This window comes from Microcebus murinus, chromosome 10 (assembly GCF_040939455.1).
Source record: "Microcebus murinus isolate Inina chromosome 10, M.murinus_Inina_mat1.0, whole genome shotgun sequence".
NCBI lineage: Eukaryota > Metazoa > Chordata > Mammalia > Primates > Cheirogaleidae > Microcebus > Microcebus murinus.
In genome coordinates this window covers 53,777,254-53,797,610 of record NC_134113.1, presented here as the reverse complement: position 1 = coordinate 53,797,610, position 20,357 = coordinate 53,777,254, and the positions used below count along the sequence as shown (strand labels likewise).

Genomic DNA, 20,357 nt, shown 5'->3' with positions numbered 1-20,357 from the left:
TGAGCCACTGCGCCTGGCCTTCTTTCTTTGTTTTTGAGACAGGGTCTCAGTCTGTTGCATGGGCTAGCAAGCAGTGGTGTCATCATAGCTCACTACAAACTCAAACTCCTGGGCTCAAGCAATTACTTACTGCTAGTAAGTAATTAAGTCAAGATTCAAACCAGGTCTCACTATTAACTAAAATCCCATGGACCTCTTACTGCTAGGCATGTTGTACTTAAAAAGAAGTCTCTAGGTGGGTGAGGAGGAGAAAAAAAAAAAAAGGAGTCTCTACTTATGGTCCTTATAAGAACATAGTCTCTCTGTCTCCATCTCCAAAGATGTTTGTGAGATAACTAGTGGGATAAGACAAATAAGTATCTTTTAAACTCAGTGTCTTACGTGTGTCATGAGAGGGGTATGCACAAGTACTAGAGGAACTCTGCCACTACGAGCATGGACAAACTTTATCACCCTTCCGGATCTCAATTTATTCATCTTTTTTTAATTTTTTGAGACAGAGTCTTGCTGTGTTGTTTGGGCTAGAGTGCCGAGGCATTAGCCTAGCTCACAGCAACCTCCAACTCCTGGGCTCAAGTGATCCTTCTGCCTCAGCCTCCTGAGTAGCCGGGACTACAGGCATATGCCATTATGCCTGGCTAATTTTTCTATATAGATTTTTTATTTATTTTATTTTTTTGAGACAGAATCTCGCTTTGTTGTCCAGGCTAGAGTGAGTGCCGTGGCATCAGCCTAGCTCACAGCAACCTCAAACTCCTGGGCTCAGCCTCCTGAGTAGCTGGGACTACAGGCATGTGCCACCATGCCCGGCTAATTTTTTCTATATATATTAGTTGGCCAATTAATTTATTTCTATTTATATAGTAGAGTCGGGGTCTCGCTCTTGCTCAGGCTGGTTTCGAACTCCTGACCTCAGCCTCCCAGAGTGCTAGGATTACAGGCGTGAGCCACCGCGCCGGCCAATTTACTTTTTTTTTTTTTTTTTTTTTTGAGACAGAGTCTCGCTTTGTTGCCCAGGCTAGAGTGAGTGCCGTGGCGTCAGCCTAGCTCACAGCAACCTCAAACTCCTGGGCTCGAGTGATCCTTCTGCCTCAGCCTCCCGGGTAGCTGGGACTACAGGCATGCGCCACCATGCCCGGCTAATTTTTTATATATATATCAGTTGGCCAATTAATTTCTTTCTATTTATAGTAGAGACGGGGTCTCGCTCTTGCTCAGGCTGGTTTCGAACTCCTGACCTTGAGCAATCCGCCCGCCTCGGCCTCCCAAGAGCTAGGATTACAGGCGTGAGCCACAGCGCCCGGCCCAATTTACTTATTTTTAAAGACAGTGAAGATGGTAGCCTGAAAATGGACTCTGAAGTTAAATGAAACTGGGAGTTGAATTTTGCTTCCATTCTTTTAACTATGTGGCCTTTAAAGGCATAATCTTTCTGGGTCACAATCTCCTTATTAATAAAATGGAGGTAATACCCACCTCATACTGTTATGAGAAATATGTAAAATAACATAAGGTAAGTGTCCAGCCAAGAGTTGGGCACTTAGGTTCTCAATGTAGAGTAACTGCAGTTCAAAGATTCTGGCCTACCACCATTGGTCTGATAGTTAGCTGGGGTTCCATTCTGTGAGTGGAGAGCCCTCTAGTGTTCACTTGGTGGATTACTCCCACTAGATCTCAGACTTCTTTCCCCACAGTTCCCTCTAGACATGAGAAGTTGAGAGGGTGCAGAATTCTAAGAGCAGAAGGTTACTTTGGGCCATTGTGCATGATGTTCAGGGATTTAAGATTATTTGAGTCTATCCCGACGCTCTGCTTGAGACCTGAAGGCACATTCAGAGAGAAAAGCCAGACCTCCAGCCATGTGAGATTGAGACAACAAAGCGGATGATGGGAAAATGGGCAGAAAGGCGCTGGATATTTCTGGTTAACTAAACCATTCTAGTAGTTGCAGTGTTTTGTTTGTTTTGTTTTGAGGGGAAGAATTATGAACCCACAAGACCAAGGAGAAACAAAGTGAACATATGACTTGGGGTAAAAAAGCTCAGTGGAGGATTGAAGTAGGGAACTTGGAAGAAGAAAGAAGCAAAAATATCAAAATAGCCCAACAACTGGCCAGATTCCAAGGATCAAGAAATTGAGAAAGCCAGGGTCTCATATGGAATGTTGAGAAAGCAGGTGTCAGAGCCCAGGAGATACTGTCCTTCCGGAGAACTTTGGAATCTATGTGTGGGCTCATTCTGAGTTGTCACAATAACTAGAGGTTGTTATGGCATTCACCTCTTTATGGGGCCAAGGTTGCTTAAATGTCTTCCTAAGCCTGGAATAGTTCTGCACAATGGAGAATTATACCACCCTCATTGTTAAATACTAGGTTTCTTCTGTAACTTAATCTTTACTTTGTTCAGCTGTAAAACGGGGCCAATAATCTATCTCAAAGTACTTTTGTAAAAACTCTTTTTTACAAACGGTATTATTGTTAACTGCAGTTGTTAGTTATAATTACGTGCTACAGATTTCTAAAGAAGCCCTTAAATTGCTCCGCTATAAGCCACGGGCCACGACAGTCATTAACTGTAGTTTCTAGGACCAGATTCCCAGAAGACTGCGCAGCAGGAGGCCCTCACGCGGGAAAACCTGCCCACGGAAAACTCTTCCTCCCGCAGACGCAAACGTTTGGTGAACCACATTGCCCAGCAGACCACGCGGCGTGAGGGCTGGCGCTCGCGCCGTGCATTCTGGGATTGGTAGTTCTCAGGCCTCACTGTCGACCTGTGCAGCTCAACATCGGGAACTCGCCTTCCCAACTTGCAGCGCGGCCAGGGGTGCAGCTTGGTGATCAGGAAACGGGAAAGATGGCGACTGCTCGGCGACGTTGAGGCCGCGTTGGGCGGTTCAGACTCAGGGTGGTGAGTCCTAGGCGGTGGAGGCGGTTCCCAGGAGCTTGCAGAGAGGGCGAGAGTGGGGGCTTGGCGGTGGCCCTTGCCTCCGGGACGAGGAGGGAAAGGACGTCTCAGGAAGGGGGCATGAACCTGGGAAGCTCTGGCGGGCAGGAGCGAAGAGGCGCGGGCCCCAGGGGAAGTGTTGCCTTCTGGGGGCATAGGCCACGTCCCTGGACGGTGTTACTCTCCCAGGTCTCTGCCCCTGGCACAGTGCTTGTGATATCCCCCGTCTGACCTTACTCTTTCATGCTTCAAGTGGCCTTTGCTCTAGCCAACCTGGAACTCGGGCTTTTCTCCCGAAACCAGTCCGTGCTTTCCCGCCTCTGCGCCGCCTGTTACTTATTTTGCTAGAATGACTTGTTTTCGGTGTCCTCAATTACACCTCTTCTATACTTAAAGGCTCAAGAGCCACTTCCTCTATGGAGCTTTCCAAATCACCTTTTACAAATGAAAGGAAACTCCTTTGAACTTCCGTGTAATACTGCATCTGAGCTTTGGTACACATCTTGGCATGTCTCATACCCCTTATTCTAAAAGCTTCCTTTTGTAACTCACATAGCATCCAGTACTGTGCCTTGCATATAGTAGATGCTTGATAAATACTTCGTTGAATGAAAAAAAGAATCTGCCCCTGGCCTACAAGAACTGAGAATTCAAAGATCTGGAGATTTGAGAGGAAGGCTGCTGGAAAACATGGCCACAGTCAGCCTGGTTATTTGACCCTTGGGATGAGTATAACCTGTAAAAAAGGTGCCTATATATACCTTTTTGTTATTCTCACTTCTCATCCTTATCCGAAGTCACTCCACTGAGGCTTCTACTCCCTCCATGCCAGTGAAACAGCTCTTGTCAAGGTCACCAATAATCTCCATTTTTCTAAGTGCAGTGGTCACTTCTCTATCCCCTAGTCTTTCTCAACTTCAAAGGTACTTAACACAGTTAGTTGACCACTCCCTCCTTGAAACACATTTTTGGCTTCTCTGTTGCCATACTTTACTTCTCTTTCTCCTTTCCCACTGGCTTTTTGTCTGGTTCATCCTGTGCCTAACTCCTGTTAAAATGTTCCAGAGCTCAATCCTGAGTTGTCTTCTCTTCTATTTTTTCCTTTATTCTACCTACTTAGGTATTATCATTTAGTGCCCCATGGCTTCAAAAGCCATCTATGTATTAGTGACTCAAATTTTTGTCTCTAGACCTCCCCTGTTCCAGATTTGCATTCCCATCTGCCTTCCTGGAATCTCCACTTGGTTGTCTTATTGACATCTCACGTTCAACCTGACCAAAATGAAATTTTGATTTCCTTGTTAATCTGTTTTATTTCACAAAGGAGCCATATATGCAAAGCAACCTACAAATGCAGAAAGATCTGAGAAGCCAAAGAACGAGGCAGACAAATCCAGTCCATTGGTATAGGATATTTTACTGGGAAATTTAAGGACAGGAGTATGGTCTTGGACAGCGACAAGAGAGGTGGATCTCTGCGCCTTTACCCCACCAGACCTGGAATTTATATACTATAGCAAAAGGTTATAAGTGCTTTAGAGGGAATTTGTTTAAGGGCAGGGTTTACCATAAGTATGCATTTATGATAATTGACCTGAGAGCAGGATTTATAGTAAGTACATGCTCTTACACAAGGAACAGTAGATAAACTCGAAATCTGAGGCATTCCTAGGACTGGGGTTAGTCAGAAGTCAACATGGTGGATTAACATCCAAGATGGAGTTACTTTAGCCTTTAAATATCCCTTCCCGGCCATGCAAGGTGACTCAGGACTGTACTCCTGGCACTCTGGGAGGCTGAGGCGGGAGGATCACTTGAGCTCAGGAGTTCAAGACCAGCCTAAGGAAGAGAGAGACACCATCTCTACTAAAAATAGAAAAATAAGCCGAGTGCAGTGGTGTGTGCCTGTAGTCCCAGCTAATTGGGAGACTGAAGCAGGAGGATTGCTTGAGCCTAGGAGTTTGAGGTTATAGTGAGCTATAATGATGATGCTGTTGCCAGGGCAACAGAGTGACACTCTGTCTCCAATCAATCAGTCAATCTCTCTTCCCCAGTCTTCTCCAGTTGGTTTGCTAATGATGCCACAAACTATTAGATTTCTCAAACCATAAATTTAGGAGCTGTCTTTGTGTCCCTTCTTTCCCATTCTCCCTCCCTCCACCATAAGTATTGTCAGCTCTGCCTCCAGAATATACCCTGAAGATATCTACTTTTTTCCATCTTCATTGCCGTCTTCCTCTATAGAACAAGCCATTGTCATCTCTTGCCTAGATTACGATAAAAGACTCTGAGTGGTTGTTTTTACTCTTGCCTCCCTACCATATATTTTCTTGCAAGTCATCAAAGTACTTCTTTTAAAATGTAAAATTAGATTATGTCACTTCCTGTTTGTTTGTTTGTTTCTTTCTTTTTTTTAGAGACAGTCTTGCTCTTTCGCCCAGGCTGGAGTGCAGTGGTGTAATCACACCTCACTGCAATCTCAAACTCCTAGGCTCAAGCCATCCTCCTGCCTCAGTAGATGGAGGGACTACTACTAGTAGTTGGGACTAGTAGTCCTAGTAGTTGGGACGACTCGGGGCTAAAGGCATGTGCCACCACACCCAGCTAATTTGTAGAAAATTTTTTGTGGAGACAGGATCTTGCTATGTTGCCTAGGCTGGTCTCAAACTCTTGGCCTCAAGTGATCCTTCCATCTCTGCCTCCTGAAGTACTGGAATTACAGGTGGAAGCCACCATGGCTGGCCTGTTTGTTTATTTTTTGGGATGAGGTTTTGCTCTGTTGCCTGGGCTAAAGTTCAGTGGTATGGTGATACCTCACTGCAACCTCAAACTCCTGGGCTCAAGCAATCCTCCTGCCTCAGCCTCTTGAGTCATTGGGACTATAGGCATGTACCACCATACCCTGCTAATTTTTTAAATTTTTTGTGGAGATGAGGTTTCCTTATGTTGCTCAGACTGGTCTCAAACTCCTGGCCACAAGTGATCCTGACTTGGCCTCCCAAAGGATTACAGGTATGAGGCACTGCATCTGGCCCACTTCCTGTTTAAAGCCCTTCTGAGGTTCCCATTGCAGTTAAAATCCAAGTTCCTTTACTCTGGCCTGTAATACCTTTTCATGATCTGACTTATGTGTACCTCACTGAACTCATCTTGAATCAGTCTTCGCCCTGGGTCAGTGCTGCTCAACCACACAAATCTGGCAAACGTGCTAAGCTAGTTCCTGCCCCAGTGCCTTAGTACTTGCTGCTCCTTCTACCTAGTAAGTATTTCCCTGATCTTTGTAGGGCTCTTTCCCGTTTAAGTTTCAGCTTAAATGTCAACTAAAAATTCTTCCCCAAGCCATTTTCTTGTTCATACCTCTACCCATCCTATCACTCTGTTTTATTCTTTACATTCATTACTATTTGAAATTCTCTCTGCTATACTAGAATTAGGCTTTATGAAGCCAGAGACTTTGTTTACGGCTATATCTCGAGTAACTACAATAATTTCTGGCACATTGTAGGTGCTCAGTGAATATTTGTTGGAAGAATAAATGATGTCCAGGATGCTTTATAGGAAAAATAGCCATTCTTTTGGATTGTTTTCTTAGGGCTATAAGTGGAAGACATATAAGTATTTCTGTGTCATATGCATGATGTACTGATGTAAAACAGTCAGTCATTTCTCTGGGTAATTGTGAGATGAAATGGGTTATCCCCACCTTTTTTTTCTTTGAGATAAGGTCTCTCTCGGTTATGTGGGCTAGAGTGCAGCATGTTTATAGTTCACTACAACATCAAAATCCTGGGCTCAAGGGATCTTCCTGCCTCAGCCTCCCGAGTAGTTGGGACTACAGATGCGAGCCACCACACCCAGCTACTTTTTCTATTTTTTGTAGAGATGGGGTCTCACTCTTCCTCAGGCTGGTCTTGAATTCCTGGCCTCAAGCAGTCCTCCCACTTCAGCCTCCCACAGTGCTAGGATTATAGGCATGAGCCACCTCACATGGCGTGTCCCCACATTTTGAAAGTGTTTCTTATTCATCCTTTCTCACCTTTATACATTCTTCTTAAGGCTATATGGCAGGGAATGGCATGGGAAGAGGGGGTTGTAAACTAAAAATAAGGGAACTATTCCAGCAGAACCATTTGGGGCTAAAATTAGTTCTGAGAAATGTGTCCGAAGTCTTAGGGATGATGGGTTGCTGTCATTTTAGCTCCTGGCTGAATTAGATTCTGTAGTCCAAGGAACAGTTTGACAGTGTGGCAGTGTTCAGTGTCCTGCTCAAACCTTTCATGAGGCTGGGTAATATAGATGATTGAGGCTGTGAAGCCCTGAGTAGGTAATGTCAGGACTTCTGCAGCCTCTAGTTTTTGGTACATTTCTTTTTAAAAATGTTTTATTTTGAAATAATTATAGATTTTAGGAATTTCTTTTAATCTGAGTAAAAGTGTGTTTGTTTCTTCATTTAAATTTTTTCCTTATGATGCTGATTATAATCCAAATTTTATTTGTTTGTTTTTGAGACAGAGTCTCACTCTGTTGCCCAGGCTAGAGTGCCATGGTGTCAGCCTAGCTCACAATAACCTCAAACTCCTGGGCTCAAGCAATCCTTCTGCCTCAGCCTCCCAAGTAGCTGGGACTACAAGCAAGCACCACCATGCCCACCTAATTTTTTCTATATATTTTTAGTTGTCCAGCTAATTTCTTTCTATTTTTAGTAGAGGCGGGATCTCGCTCTTGCTTTGGCTGGTCTTCAACTCCTGGCCTCAAGCAGTACCCCCACCTCTGCCTCCCAAAGTGTTTGGATTACAGGTGTGAAACACTGCCCCTGGCCTTTTTTTTTTTTTTTTTTTTTTTTTAAGAGAAGGGTCTCACTCTATTGCCCTGGCTGGGGTGCAGTGGCATGATCATAACTCACTGCAGCGTTCAACTCCTAGGATCAAGGGATCCTCTTGCCTCAGCCTCACAAAGTACTAGGATCACTAGGACTACAGCCACACCTGGCTAATTTAATTTTTTTTTTTTTTAGAGATGGGGTCTCAAGGTCTTGCTATGTTGCTCAGGCTAGTCTCAAACTCAATGATTCTCCTGCCTCAGCCTCCCAAAGTACTGGGATTATGGGTGTGAGCCACTGTACCTGGCCTTACTAACACTTCTTTTAATATTCTTTTGCAGTTTAATTACAAAAATATGGTATATTCATTTGTACATATTTCAAATGTATAGAATATATAAAAAGGAATCACAGGGAGATTATATAGTATAGTGAGTAACAATGAGCCTTTGGAGCCAGACTGCCTGTAACTCTGCCACTTACTACCTGTGTGTCCTCAGGCACATTGTTTTATATACCTTAGCTTCAGCTTTCTCATCCATACAGTAGGCATCCTATATCTTTCTCAGGGTCATTTTGAGATTAAGGAGTTAAATATAAACAGTTTAGAGGAGTACTTAGTACATAGGTATTCTTCTTACCCATAACAGATGGCAGGAGAGCTGGCTGAGAAAAAAGACCGTGATGTATCACCTTCCAAGGAGGAAAGGAAGCGATCTCGGACCCCTGACAGAGAGCGGGATAGAGACCGGGACCGAAAGTCTTCCCCATCCAAAGATAGGAAGCGGCATCGTTCCAGGGATCGGCGCCGCGGAGGCAGCCGTTCCCGCTCCCGTTCCCGTTCCAAGTCTACAGAAAGGTAAAGTAACTGCGTGTCTGTGGGAAGGGAAGGGAGTGTACATTTGAAACTTACTCATTCTTGGTTTCTCTGATGCCTCCAGTATCAGACATCTACTTTTCTTTTCTTTTTTTTTTTCTTTTTTTTTTTTTTGAGACAGAGTTTCACTCTGTTGCTTGGGCTAGAGTGCCATGGTGTCAGCCTAGCTCACAGCAACCTCAAACTCCTGGGCTCAGGCGATCCTCCTGCCTCAGCCTCCTGAATAGCTGGGACTATAGGCATGCGCCACGATGCCCGGCTAATGTTTTGTGTGTGTGTGTGTGTGTGTGTGTGTGTGTGTGTGTGTGTGTGTGTGTATGTGTGTGTGTGTAAATATATATATATAAATATATGTATGTATGTATGTGTGTTATATATGACGCTTGGCCTATATTAGACATCTACTTTTCATACATTCATCTACCCCTATCCCAGTTGGACCTGCACGTGTTTTAAGTTTTCCTCAGTGTCTCAGCTCTTAAAGATTAGGAGGGAACTTGTAAGATGAAGGTGGGATGATGAAGTTCATCTGTTCACACAGTCCATGGTTTATCCCTGCCATTAATACTTAGTAGTACCTCTCTGATCTGTAAGACCTCAGAATTCCCTTGTAACATTCCTGGGAAACACATTCCCCAACTTATAAAACATTACTTTGGGGAGAAGACAGCATGGGAACCTTCTCAGGGCTGCACTGAAGCAAGATGCTGGAAATATCAAGTGATTTTTTTTTTTTTTTTTTTTTTTTTTTTTTTTTTTTTTTTTTTTTTTTTTGAGACAGAGTCTTGCTTTGTTGCCCAGGCTAGAGTGAGTGCCGTGGCGTCAGCCTAGCTCACAGCAACCTCACACTCCTGGGCTCAAGCAATCCTCCTGCCTCAGCCTCCCGAGTAGCTGGGACTACAGGCATGCGCCACCACGCCCGGCTAATTTTTTCTATATATATTAGTTGGCCAATTAGTTTCTTTCTATTTATAGTAGAGACGGGGTCTCGCTCTTGCTCAGGCTGGTTTCGAACTCCCGACCTCGAGCAATCCGCCCGCCTCGGCCTCCCAGAGAGCTAGGATTACAGGCGTGAGCCACCGCGCCCGGCCTCAAGTGATTTTTTAAATTGGCTCTCTTCCAGAGAACGACGGCACAGAGAACGGGATAAGGAGCGGGATCGGAATAAGAAGGACCGAGATCGAGACAAGGATGGACACAGACGGGACAAGGACCGTAAACGATCCAGGTACCTGAGGGAATGAAAGTGGACTTTAGGGGAATACTGCCATCTCTTCCTCTCTGCATCTGAACTGCTCAGCTCCATAGGAAAGTAAATTTCTCTTAACAGATCCTATTGGTAGTTATTGCAGAGCTGTCCTTTTTAGAAAGCATGACTTTTTTAGAAAGCATGACAATTATTGAAGTCGAAACCCTTTGAGGCTCAACTTATTAGAATTAATTAATTAATTTTTTGAAATGACAACTGACGTTTGTTAAGATCTTATTATTAGCCAGGCACTTTATATGGCATGTTCTTAGAATTTAGAAATTAGTTTGGAAAGGTTGCTAGGCTACAAAATATTCCTTTAGCTCTACTGGATCATTGAGTTTCCTATCCAGTATATATGCAACTTATATTTGTTGGAATAACTTAATGTCCCAGTGCCTTGATCTCTTTCCTCTGGAAACTTTCTATGCAAAGTTCTTATTAGTCCCTGAAAGTGTAGGTTGAATTCAAGGCAAAGGGCAGAATACTCACAACAGAAACTCAGTGGGGTTGTTTGAAATCTCTTGTATATTAAGCTTCAGCAGGTGTGGGGAAAGAATTGTTGGGACTGATAGGAAGGACAAATGGTGGGGGATGTGTACAGTGGTATCTCCCTGGCTTGTGGGCGTGACCATGTGGGCTAAATTCATTGTGTATTGTACAGTTAAGGAGGATTTTTCTTTCAATATGCACTTTCTGTTTGGAGGAAATATTTTTGACATCAGTAGTGAAGTCCTACTTCCCAGAAGAGATTAGTCTCAGAAAAGGAGTTTTGGGTAGAAGGGGACCAAGACAGAGCCATAATTAGGTTTCAGAGCAGGCAAAATGACCATGCTTGCTAAGAGAGCTTCAGGACATGATGGGTCACCATGGGTCAGTCTTGTTGAGTCATGGGAAAACTTCCATCCTCTTTGGGGCTCAGCCTGAATCTCATTCTGGGGCTGGGGTAAGACAACAATGTGGGCCTTTCTTGTTCCTTTTCCTTGAAGCTTATCTCCTGGCCGAGGAAAAGATTTTAAATCTCGGAAGGACAGAGACTCTAAGAAGGATGAAGAGGATGAACATGGTGATAAGAAACCTAAGGTAAAAGAGAGGAAGGACTATTTCATCTTCCTTTTCAACTCAAGCCCTGCTTTGTTGATCTTTTTTTTTTTTTTTTTGAGACAGTCTCACTCTGTTGCCTGGGCTAGAGTACTGTGGCATTAGTCTAGCTCACAGCAACCTCAAACTCCTGGGCTGAGCAATCCTCCTGCCTCAGCCTCCCAGGTAGCTGGGACTATTGGCATGGGGCACCACACCCAGCTAATTTTTTTCTATTTTTAGTTGTTTGGCTAATTTCTTTCTATTTATAGTAGAGACGGGGTCTCACTCTTGCTCAGGCTGGTGTCAAACTCTTGAGCTCAAACAATCCTCCTTCCTTGGCTGCCCAGAATGCTAGGATTACAGGCGTGAGCCACCACGCTGGACGTGCTTTGTTGATCTTTAAAGGGAGAGAGCCTTTATGGACTAAAGTTCTTTCATCTTCAGGCCCAGCCATTATCCCTGGAGGAACTTTTGGCCAAGAAAAAGGCTGAGGAAGAAGCTGAGGCTAAGGTAAGAACTTGGGCATCTGTATTAGGCTGCCATAACAAAATATCACAGACTGGGTGACTCCCACAACAGAAATTTACTTTCTCACAGTTCTGGAGGCTGGAAGTCTGAGATTGAGGTGTGTCAGTAAGGTTGCTTCTTCTGAGGCCTCTATCCTTGGCTGTTTTTTCCCTCTGTCGTCACATGGTCTTCCTTCTGTGCACATGTGTCCATGGTGTCTCTGTGTGTGTCGAAATCTCCTCTTCTTACAAAGATAGATTGGGATCAAATGACACTCTACAAAAAAGACACCTGCATTCGAATGTTTATAGCAGCACAATTCACAATTGCCAAGTTGTGGAAACAACCCAAGTGCCCATCAGTACATGAGTGGATTAATAAAATGTGGTATATGTATACTATGGAGTACTATTCAGCTTTAAGAAACAATGGTGATATAGCACATCTTGTATTTTCATGGATAGAGCTGGAACCCATACTACTAAGTGAAGTATCCCAAGAATGGAAAAACAAACATCACATGTACTCACCAGCAAATTGATATTAACTGATCAACACCTAAGTGGATATATAGGAATAACATTTATTGAGTGTTGGGGAGGGGGGAGGAGGAGATGGGTATATGCATACATTATGAGTGAGATGTGTACCATCTGGGGGATGGTCATGCTTGAAGCTCTGACTTGAGGGGGGAGGGGGGCATGGGCAATATACGTAACCTTAACTTCTGTATCCCCATAATATGCTGAAATAAAAAAAAATAAAAGAAAACATCAAAAAAAAAAATAAAAACAAAGATAAATTGGATTAGGGCCCACCCTAATGGCCACATTTTAACTTAATCATCTCTTTACAGCCCTGTCTCCAAATGCAGTCACATTCTGAGGTGTCGTGGGTTAGGGCTTTAACGTAGGAATTGGGGGGGGGGGCACATAGTTCAGCCCATAACAGGGTCCTAGGCCTATTTGTGTTTTTCTCAGAAAGTTTAATCCCTGAGTAAGTATGGGCTCCCTGCTGTCACCCCATCTATGGTATGATTGTACCCTGTTCCCAGATCCTTTGTTTACAGTTCCAATCTGCTTTGTAGCCCAAGTTCCTCTCAAAAGCAGAACGAGAGGCTGAAGCTCTAAAGCGCCGGCAGCAGGAGGTGGAAGAGCGGCAGAGGATGCTTGAAGAAGAGAGGAAGAAAAGAAAACAGTTCCAGGACTTGGGCAGGAAGATGTTGGGTTCGTTTTTCTACCCCATATAGTCCCTAGATGGGGTAGGAAAGGGTGGGATGGATTATAGTGTCACTCAGGAGATACAGAAACCTTCTCCTTCTGGAGTTTAGAAAAGAGAAGGATGAAGGATGACAGAAGGTTTTCTTTCTGTTAGATGTCCATTTCCCTGGGTCGTAAATATATCTCTTTTTTTTTTTTCTCATTTGGTGTCTGGATTCCCTCCATTCCCTCTCCTTTTTATTTCCACTGAGCTCTTCTGCAGCTTTGCTTTCTTTGGTCTGCAGAAGACCCTCAGGAACGGGAACGTCGGGAACGCAGGGAGAGAATGGAGCGGGAGACCAATGGAAATGAGGATGAGGAAGGGCGGCAGAAGATCCGGGAGGAGAAGGATAAGAGCAAGGAACTGCATGCCATTAAGGTGCAGGCCTCGGCTCTGTCTTCACTTCTCCCACATACAAAAAAATGAGGTTTAGTTATTTGGCCATTCTGATTCTGCTTGTGAGAGTTGGGCCTAGAGGTTGATGTGCTTTGTGTTCTCTCCCTGGGCAGGAGCGTTACCTTGGTGGCATCAAAAAGCGGCGCCGAACGAGGCATCTTAATGACCGAAAGTTTGTCTTTGAGTGGGATGCATCTGAAGACACATCCATCGACTACAATCCCCTGTGAGTGGCTTTGGCCTGAGTGCTAAGTCTTACATTAGGCAATCCTAGAGAGAGCTGGTGACTACAGAGGCAGAAGTAAGATGAGCTGGGATGGGAAAATTGGTAGACTAGTATTCAGCCAGCCCTCTGGATGAGCAAAGACCCTGGCCAGGAAGGACAACTATTACATATTGGTAGTCTGCCCTTGGCTCTTCACTGCTGTAACAGTTCCTTCTCTTTTTCCTTTGTCTCAATCCCAGGTACAAAGAACGGCACCAGGTGCAGTTGTTGGGGCGAGGCTTCATTGCAGGCATTGACCTAAAGCAGCAGAAACGAGAGCAGTCACGTTTCTATGGAGACCTAATGGAGAAGAGACGAACACTGGAAGAAAAGGAGCAAGAGGAGTGAGTGAGCGAGCATGCCTGGGGTGGTTGGGCAGAGCCCAGAGTCTTTACAGAAAACATTTGGAAGGTACTGATTCCACTTATTCTTCACGTCCTGCTTCAGGGCAAGACTCCGCAAACTTCGTAAAAAGGAAGCCAAGCAGCGCTGGGATGATCGTCATTGGTCCCAAAAGAAGTTAGATGAGATGACGGACAGGGACTGGCGGATCTTCCGTGAAGACTACAGCATCACCACCAAAGGTGGCAAGATCCCCAATCCCATCCGATCCTGGAAAGACTCTTCTCTGCCCCCACACATCTTGGAGGTCATTGATAAGTGTGGCTACAAGGTAAGAAGGGGCAGATTGGCTCGGGAGACCTGACATGTTTCTACATTCTAGGGCAGGGGTCCTCAAACTTTTTAAACGGGGCCAGTTCACTGTCCCTCAGACCGTTGGAAGGCTGGACTATAGTTTAAAAAAACTATGAACAAATTCCTATGCACACTGCACATATCTTATTTTGAAGTAAAAAAACAAATGGGCAAAAACACCTGCATGTGGCCTGTGGGCCGTAGTTTGAGGACGCCTGTTCTAGGGGATACAAATTTAGTTTGGGAATAGAGAACTTTGTTCCTTGACTATTTGGTGCCTTCTGTGCCAGAGGGCACCAAGGTGACTTTGTCTATCACTTTTTGGTAGAAGTGTTGGCTTTTAGTGATTATGTTTCTTCTTGGGTCCCCATTCCTGTGAACGATACTTGGTGTCCTCCCATTGTGCTAGCGTATATGCCCACTTTGTCATCAGTAGCTCAGATAGTATAATTCTACCTGTACCCATTACTCTTTCTCTGGGTCACTGCAGGAACCAACACCCATCCAGCGTCAGGCAATTCCCATTGGGCTACAGAATCGTGACATCATTGGTGTGGCTGAGACTGGCAGTGGCAAGACAGCAGCCTTCCTCATCCCATTGTTGGTCTGGATCACCACACTTCCCAAAATTGACAGGTAGTGTCAGCTGGCACCAATTGGAGTGGGTTTGGCTGGGTAGGAAAGGTGGAAGTGGCTAATGAGTATTTGGTTTTCTTTTTAAGTCTATAATCAGAAGCTTGATTCTTTATTCTGGATTGGATATTAGGGAATAGTTGGATTATCATATTAAAGAAGTATGTGATTTTGTTGCTGGCAAGGATCACACCTTGGAGAACTTTGTTATCCTGGAGTTTCTGATTTTTAAGTGGGATCATTGCATCCTCTTCCTCCCACCCTCTGCATTCCCATAGTTTCCCTTAAGAGTTGACTGTCTTGCTCCTGTTTGTGGTTGGCTAAGAACCAAAGCTCATGAAGCTGTGGAATGCCTCATTTACCACAGGATCGAAGAGTCAGACCAGGGCCCTTATGCCATCATCCTGGCTCCCACTCGTGAGTTGGCTCAGCAGATTGAGGAAGAAACCATCAAGTTTGGGAAGCCGCTAGGCATCCGCACTGTGGCTGTCATTGGTGGCATCTCCAGAGAAGACCAGGGCTTCCGGCTGCGCATGGGTTGTGAGGTTTGTTTCCTTAGCCAACAGCCAGCCTGCTGTTTGGGAGAGTTTGGGGCTGTGTTTCTAGTTTCTGGAATAGATGTGCAGCAAAATGAAGAAAGGGCTTGGTTTATATACACGTGTGTGCTATTATTGAGAACTTATGCACCAGGGTTTATGCCACACAATATATATATCATATAGCTCATAGCAGTCATATGAGAGTAGGTAGTAATATTTCCTTTTTATAGATGAAGCTGAGGTTCAGGTTAATAACTTGCCTAAAGTCACATACATCTGGCAATGGGCAAAACTGAGGTTCATATCCAAAGCCTGTGCTCTTAATTACTCTGCTAGACTGTGTCATTGACTCTGTATATTGCCTTCATCTCAGGAAAGGGGAGGAAAGCTTTTTACGAGAAGTCTGCTATAAGAATTGAATCTTTGCAGACTTCTCAGTATAATCCCTTTAGGCAATCACCTCCACAGTATCCCTGTCTCTCTCCCATCTAATAAAGTTCTTTCTGATTTTGGCCTGCACTATCTAACCCCTGGACCTTACTCAGAGACCTCATTTCATTCCTAAGAAAATTCAAGGCAGCAGTAAGTGATTTCATGCTAGTTCTAAGGAACCTTCACTGCTAAACATAACTGGAGGTTGTTATATAACTAACCAAATTCGTTAGTATTGGAGGTCTGTTGTCCAAGTGTATGGATAGTTCACGGGAGAGAAAAGAAGAAGGTACCTTCTGGAGCCATTTATGGTTATACTGTACTCCCAGATTGTGATTGCGACCCCTGGACGTCTGATTGATGTGCTGGAGAACCGCTACCTGGTGCTGAGCCGCTGTACCTATGTGGTTCTGGATGAGGCAGACAGGATGATTGACATGGGCTTTGAGCCGGATGTGCAGAAGATCCTGGAGCACATGCCTGTCAGCAACCAGAAGCCAGACACGGACGAGGCTGAGGACCCTGAGAAGATGTTGGCTAACTTTGAGTCAGGAAAACATAAGTACCGCCAAGTAAGGCTGCTTCCCTGGGTTGGGAAAAGTTGGACAAGTTCCCAGACTTGCTCTGGGACCCTTCTTATCTTAATTGGGCCCAGAGTACATGTTTTCAGAATGGTGAGATGTGCCTAGGTACAGTCTTCTGACAATCCTAGGGATGGAGCCATTTGGCTTAGCCCTAGAAAAATGATTCTAAAGAATCATGCTATTACCTGGACCACAGTTACTAGCAAATGCTCTCAACCCTTCCTGTCATCAAGATGCAAAGTGCCATAATGAACAGGTACTGAGGAAAAATGGGAAGGCAGAGGACACTTAATTCCTGAGGTGGAGACTATCAAAGCTTACAACCATGGCACATTTTATATTCATATTCATTCCTTAGTCTGGGTTGAGCTGCCTGAGGTGACAGTGGGCATGTGATTGTATCTATGTGAGCACAGAGCCAAGCTTCCTGTTTTTATAGACAGTCATGTTCACGGCCACCATGCCGCCAGCGGTGGAGCGTCTGGCCAGGAGCTATCTTCGGCGACCTGCTGTGGTATACATTGGCTCTGCAGGCAAGCCCCATGAACGTGTGGAACAGAAGGTCTTCCTCATGTCAGAATCAGAAAAGAGGTATGGGGCATACTCTGGGAGTCCGAGGCAGGCTGATCGCTCAAGGTCAGGAGTTTGAAACCAGCCTGAGCAAGAGCGAGACCCTGTCTCTGCTATAAATAGAAACAAATTAATTGGCCAACTAAAAATATATAGAAAAAAAATAGCCGAGCATGGTGGCACATGCCTGTAGTCCCAACTACTTGGCAGGCTGAAGCAGAAGGATTGTTTGAGCCCAGGAGTGTGAGGTTGCTGTGAGCTAAGCTGATGCCACGGCACTCTAGCCCAGGCAACAGAGTGAGACTCTGTCTCAAAAAAAAAAAAAAAAAAATTGGTATGGGGGAGCTGAGCCAGGGAAACAGGGTGGAGAAATAAAGCGCTTTGAGAACTTCTTTTGACGCAAGTGGTGGCTGTAGGGTGATCGCTCTGCCTTGTGGAAGAGCTTCTGTTTCCTTAAACAGAATGCTGTGGGCATTGAAAAATGTGGATTGACGTTCATAGGTCAGAGTCAGGCATTTCACTTGGAGTGGGAGGTTTTTATGCATCTCATTTTTCTCCTCTTCCTCTTCTCCCCAGGAAAAAGCTGCTGGCAATCTTGGAGCAAGGCTTTGATCCACCCATCATCATTTTTGTCAACCAGAAGAAGGGTTGCGATGTGTTGGCTAAATCCCTGGAGAAGATGGGGGTATGTTTTACAGGAGAGAGCAAAATCTGGCCTCTGTGGCACTACTTTCTGAAACTGTCAGGGCTCCCTAGGCTCCTGGTTTCAATTCTCACCCATTCTTTAACCTCTCCAGTATTCTTCAAGGCAGGGCCAGAGGGAAAAGTGTGGTTTGAGGGGATAAGGAGAACTGGATCAATTTCAGGACTCCCTGTCCATTCCAGTAATGCCAGCCAAAGCTGCCTTGGATCTTCATGCAAGCGGGGTAGGGGCCAGACAAAGGTTTTGAGACCTACATCCTGGCAGTGTGAGGATATGGAATAGAGTGGGATGAGCAGTTTGTGTTTATATTTGTTTGGGAGAGGAGGTGATGGGATCAAGAGGAAGGTACTGTTGATAAACTGTGTCCTTTACTTCTGGTACTGGTGCTTGGGAGTGTTTTTGTCACTCTTCAACTTCCTTAAACTTGTTGATCCCTGCTTTCTACCCTTGTCTTTCCTCCTTATCCTTTTTGAGTACTCATCTGTCTGGTTCCACATCTCACACTGATTGCTTTGCCTTTGGCCTTACTGTGTATCCCCGCCACACTACATCCTATTCTCTCCTGCCCCTTTCTTCAACTCACCTGTTCTCTCTCTACTTTAGATTGCACTCATTCTTTCTCTTGCCTCTTTCCCTTTCTCCTACCCTGCTGCTCTCTCCAACCCTACCTCTGCCCCCATTCCCTCTTAACTTCTGTGTCTTCACTCAACTTCATTGCTCTTTCTTTACCTCTCCACTCTTCCAACAGTACAACGCTTGTACCTTGCACGGTGGAAAAGGTCAAGAGCAGCGAGAGTTTGCATTGTCCAACCTCAAGGCCGGGGCCAAGGATATTTTGGTGGCCACGGATGTGGCTGGTCGTGGTATTGACATCCAAGATGTGTCTATGGTTGTCAACTATGATATGGCCAAAAATATTGAAGGTAAGTGCAGGGGAAAGCAGCTTTAATCCAGGGCAGCCAGGCTCCTTATGTCGTCCCACTTGAAGTCAGGGTGCTGTACTTAGGAGGCTGCTGCTGCTGTCTCCCACAGCTCTGAGTCTGCAGTTGCTTGTCCCAATGAGAAGAGCTCCTGTCCTTTATCTCACCTGGGTTTGTTGTCCCATCACCTGGGATAACACGTCTTTCCTCAGGTGTGGAGAAGGATGTAGCTAGGCAAGCCTGGGTCTTGGTAGGACACTGGGTGTGGTAGGACGACCACAATCAGTAGTAGTAGGGGGGAGACACACTGCAGAGAGTGCCGTGGGTGCTTCAGGTCCAGGTAGCACAAGGCGAATTCACTGTCCTTGGAGGTTCAGTGGGGAGGGCACCTTTAGAAGTGGAGGCTTTAGACACTGCTCACCAGGGCATCTGGCCTGGTGTGAGTGATGTTCTTCCTACTCTGCAGATTACATCCACCGCATTGGCCGCACGGGACGAGCTGGCAAGAGTGGCGTGGCCATCACCTTCCTCACCAAAGAGGACTCTGCTGTGTTCTATGAGCTGAAGCAGGCCATCCTGGAAAGCCCGGTGTCTTCCTGCCCCCCAGAGCTGGCCAACCACCCAGATGCCCAGCATAAGCCAGGCACCATCCTCACCAAGAAGCGCCGGGAAGAGACCATCTTTGCCTGATAGCACTCTCTCATGGGTTAAAGGGCATGCTCTGAAGCTGCCTGATGCTTGTTCTTCACAACCCTCACATCCCCCTTTCCGGGTCCTCACTCTGGGGTTATGGGGGCTTAGGAAACAATCAGACTACCTGGCCCAGACTCTGAGGTCTGGAGGCCTGAGTGTGGGGCTGCAAAAGGAGAAGATGCTGTAGGTGGCAAGGGAAGGTTACTGCAGATTTTGGCCCAGCTCTGTCCCTTTGGAGGGCTTTGGGATTGCACTGGGCCAAGGGCTCTTGCCAGTTTATGGGGGCAGCTAGTTGGCATTACCTCCTGGACTGAACAAAAATCTGGCTGCCTATGTGGGACCTTCTCCAGCTCAGACTTGACTGTAACTGTATAAACTGCAGCAACATCATTGCCCTAGATGCCCTGGGAGATCTGGCACTGTGAGGATTTTGGACCGTGGAATCTTACTGTCATTTGGACAGCTGCTTTCCCATTTGGATTATAAAATATGTTGAGAGCCTTTAGACCTGTGCATGGCCCCATGCCAAGGGGTGCTGTGCACTCTAGGCATCCTCCCCCAGGGAATTTTTTTTAGATGTGGGGACAGGGTGAGCTGGCTGTGTCCATCTTTAAGTTACTGAGTGAAATCTCTGTTTTTTATTCTCTGAGAAGATAAGTTTGTATGTTCTGAGAATAAATACATGAAGATTCAGGCTGTATCTAGTTCTAGCTAAACTCATATCTCCTAGGTCCTCCCTGGCAGAGGACATGAGGGACAGCACTGGGCACGGTGGCTGGCTTGGCGAATGAAAGACAATCACATCAAGAGAAGAGCCTAGGGTCTCAGCTAGTAGTCCAAGTCCACAGGTGGCACTTGAGGGGAGATGGAAAAGCCATGGCAGCAGAACCATCGTGCATCTTCCCTCTCCTGCCCTAGCCCCACATAATTGTGGCCCTGGCCTGACACCCTCTAGGGAGCTTTGCACAGGGACGAGAAAGGAAAGCAGTTGTGGAATTTTGGCAGATGAGGGACAGTTGGAACCCCTTTTACACTGCTGTTGCTGTAGCCTGACACTTGGTCTCAGTAACTGTGCTTATGTTTCTCTAGTTTCTGGGTCCACTGCTCATTGGAGAGGATGAAGGAGGGTGGGCAGCAGAGGCATCACGGCCGGCTGAGTTAGATGTGGTGAGAGGAATGCAGGGCCTTG

The 20,357-nt window shown here is 45.6% G+C and overlaps 1 protein-coding gene across 1 annotated transcript; it reads left to right on the top strand.

Annotated features, from left to right (window-relative positions):
* The first annotated feature begins 2,779 nt into the window (after window positions 1–2,779).
* On the top strand, window positions 2,780–19,868 carry DDX23 (DEAD-box helicase 23). Its single transcript, XM_012758247.3, has 17 exons — window positions 2,780–2,906; window positions 8,412–8,620; window positions 9,762–9,866; window positions 10,877–10,970; window positions 11,415–11,480; window positions 12,565–12,703; window positions 12,982–13,115; window positions 13,247–13,359; window positions 13,599–13,742; window positions 13,846–14,071; window positions 14,585–14,730; window positions 15,095–15,272; window positions 16,028–16,270; window positions 16,722–16,873; window positions 17,429–17,537; window positions 18,304–18,478; window positions 18,942–19,868. The coding sequence occupies exons 2-17, from the start codon at window positions 8,412–8,414 to the stop codon at window positions 19,163–19,165; spliced, it is 2,457 nt and encodes an 818-aa protein (XP_012613701.1). The 5' UTR covers window positions 2,780–2,906; the 3' UTR covers window positions 19,166–19,868.
* Window positions 19,869–20,357: the final 489 nt, after the last annotated feature.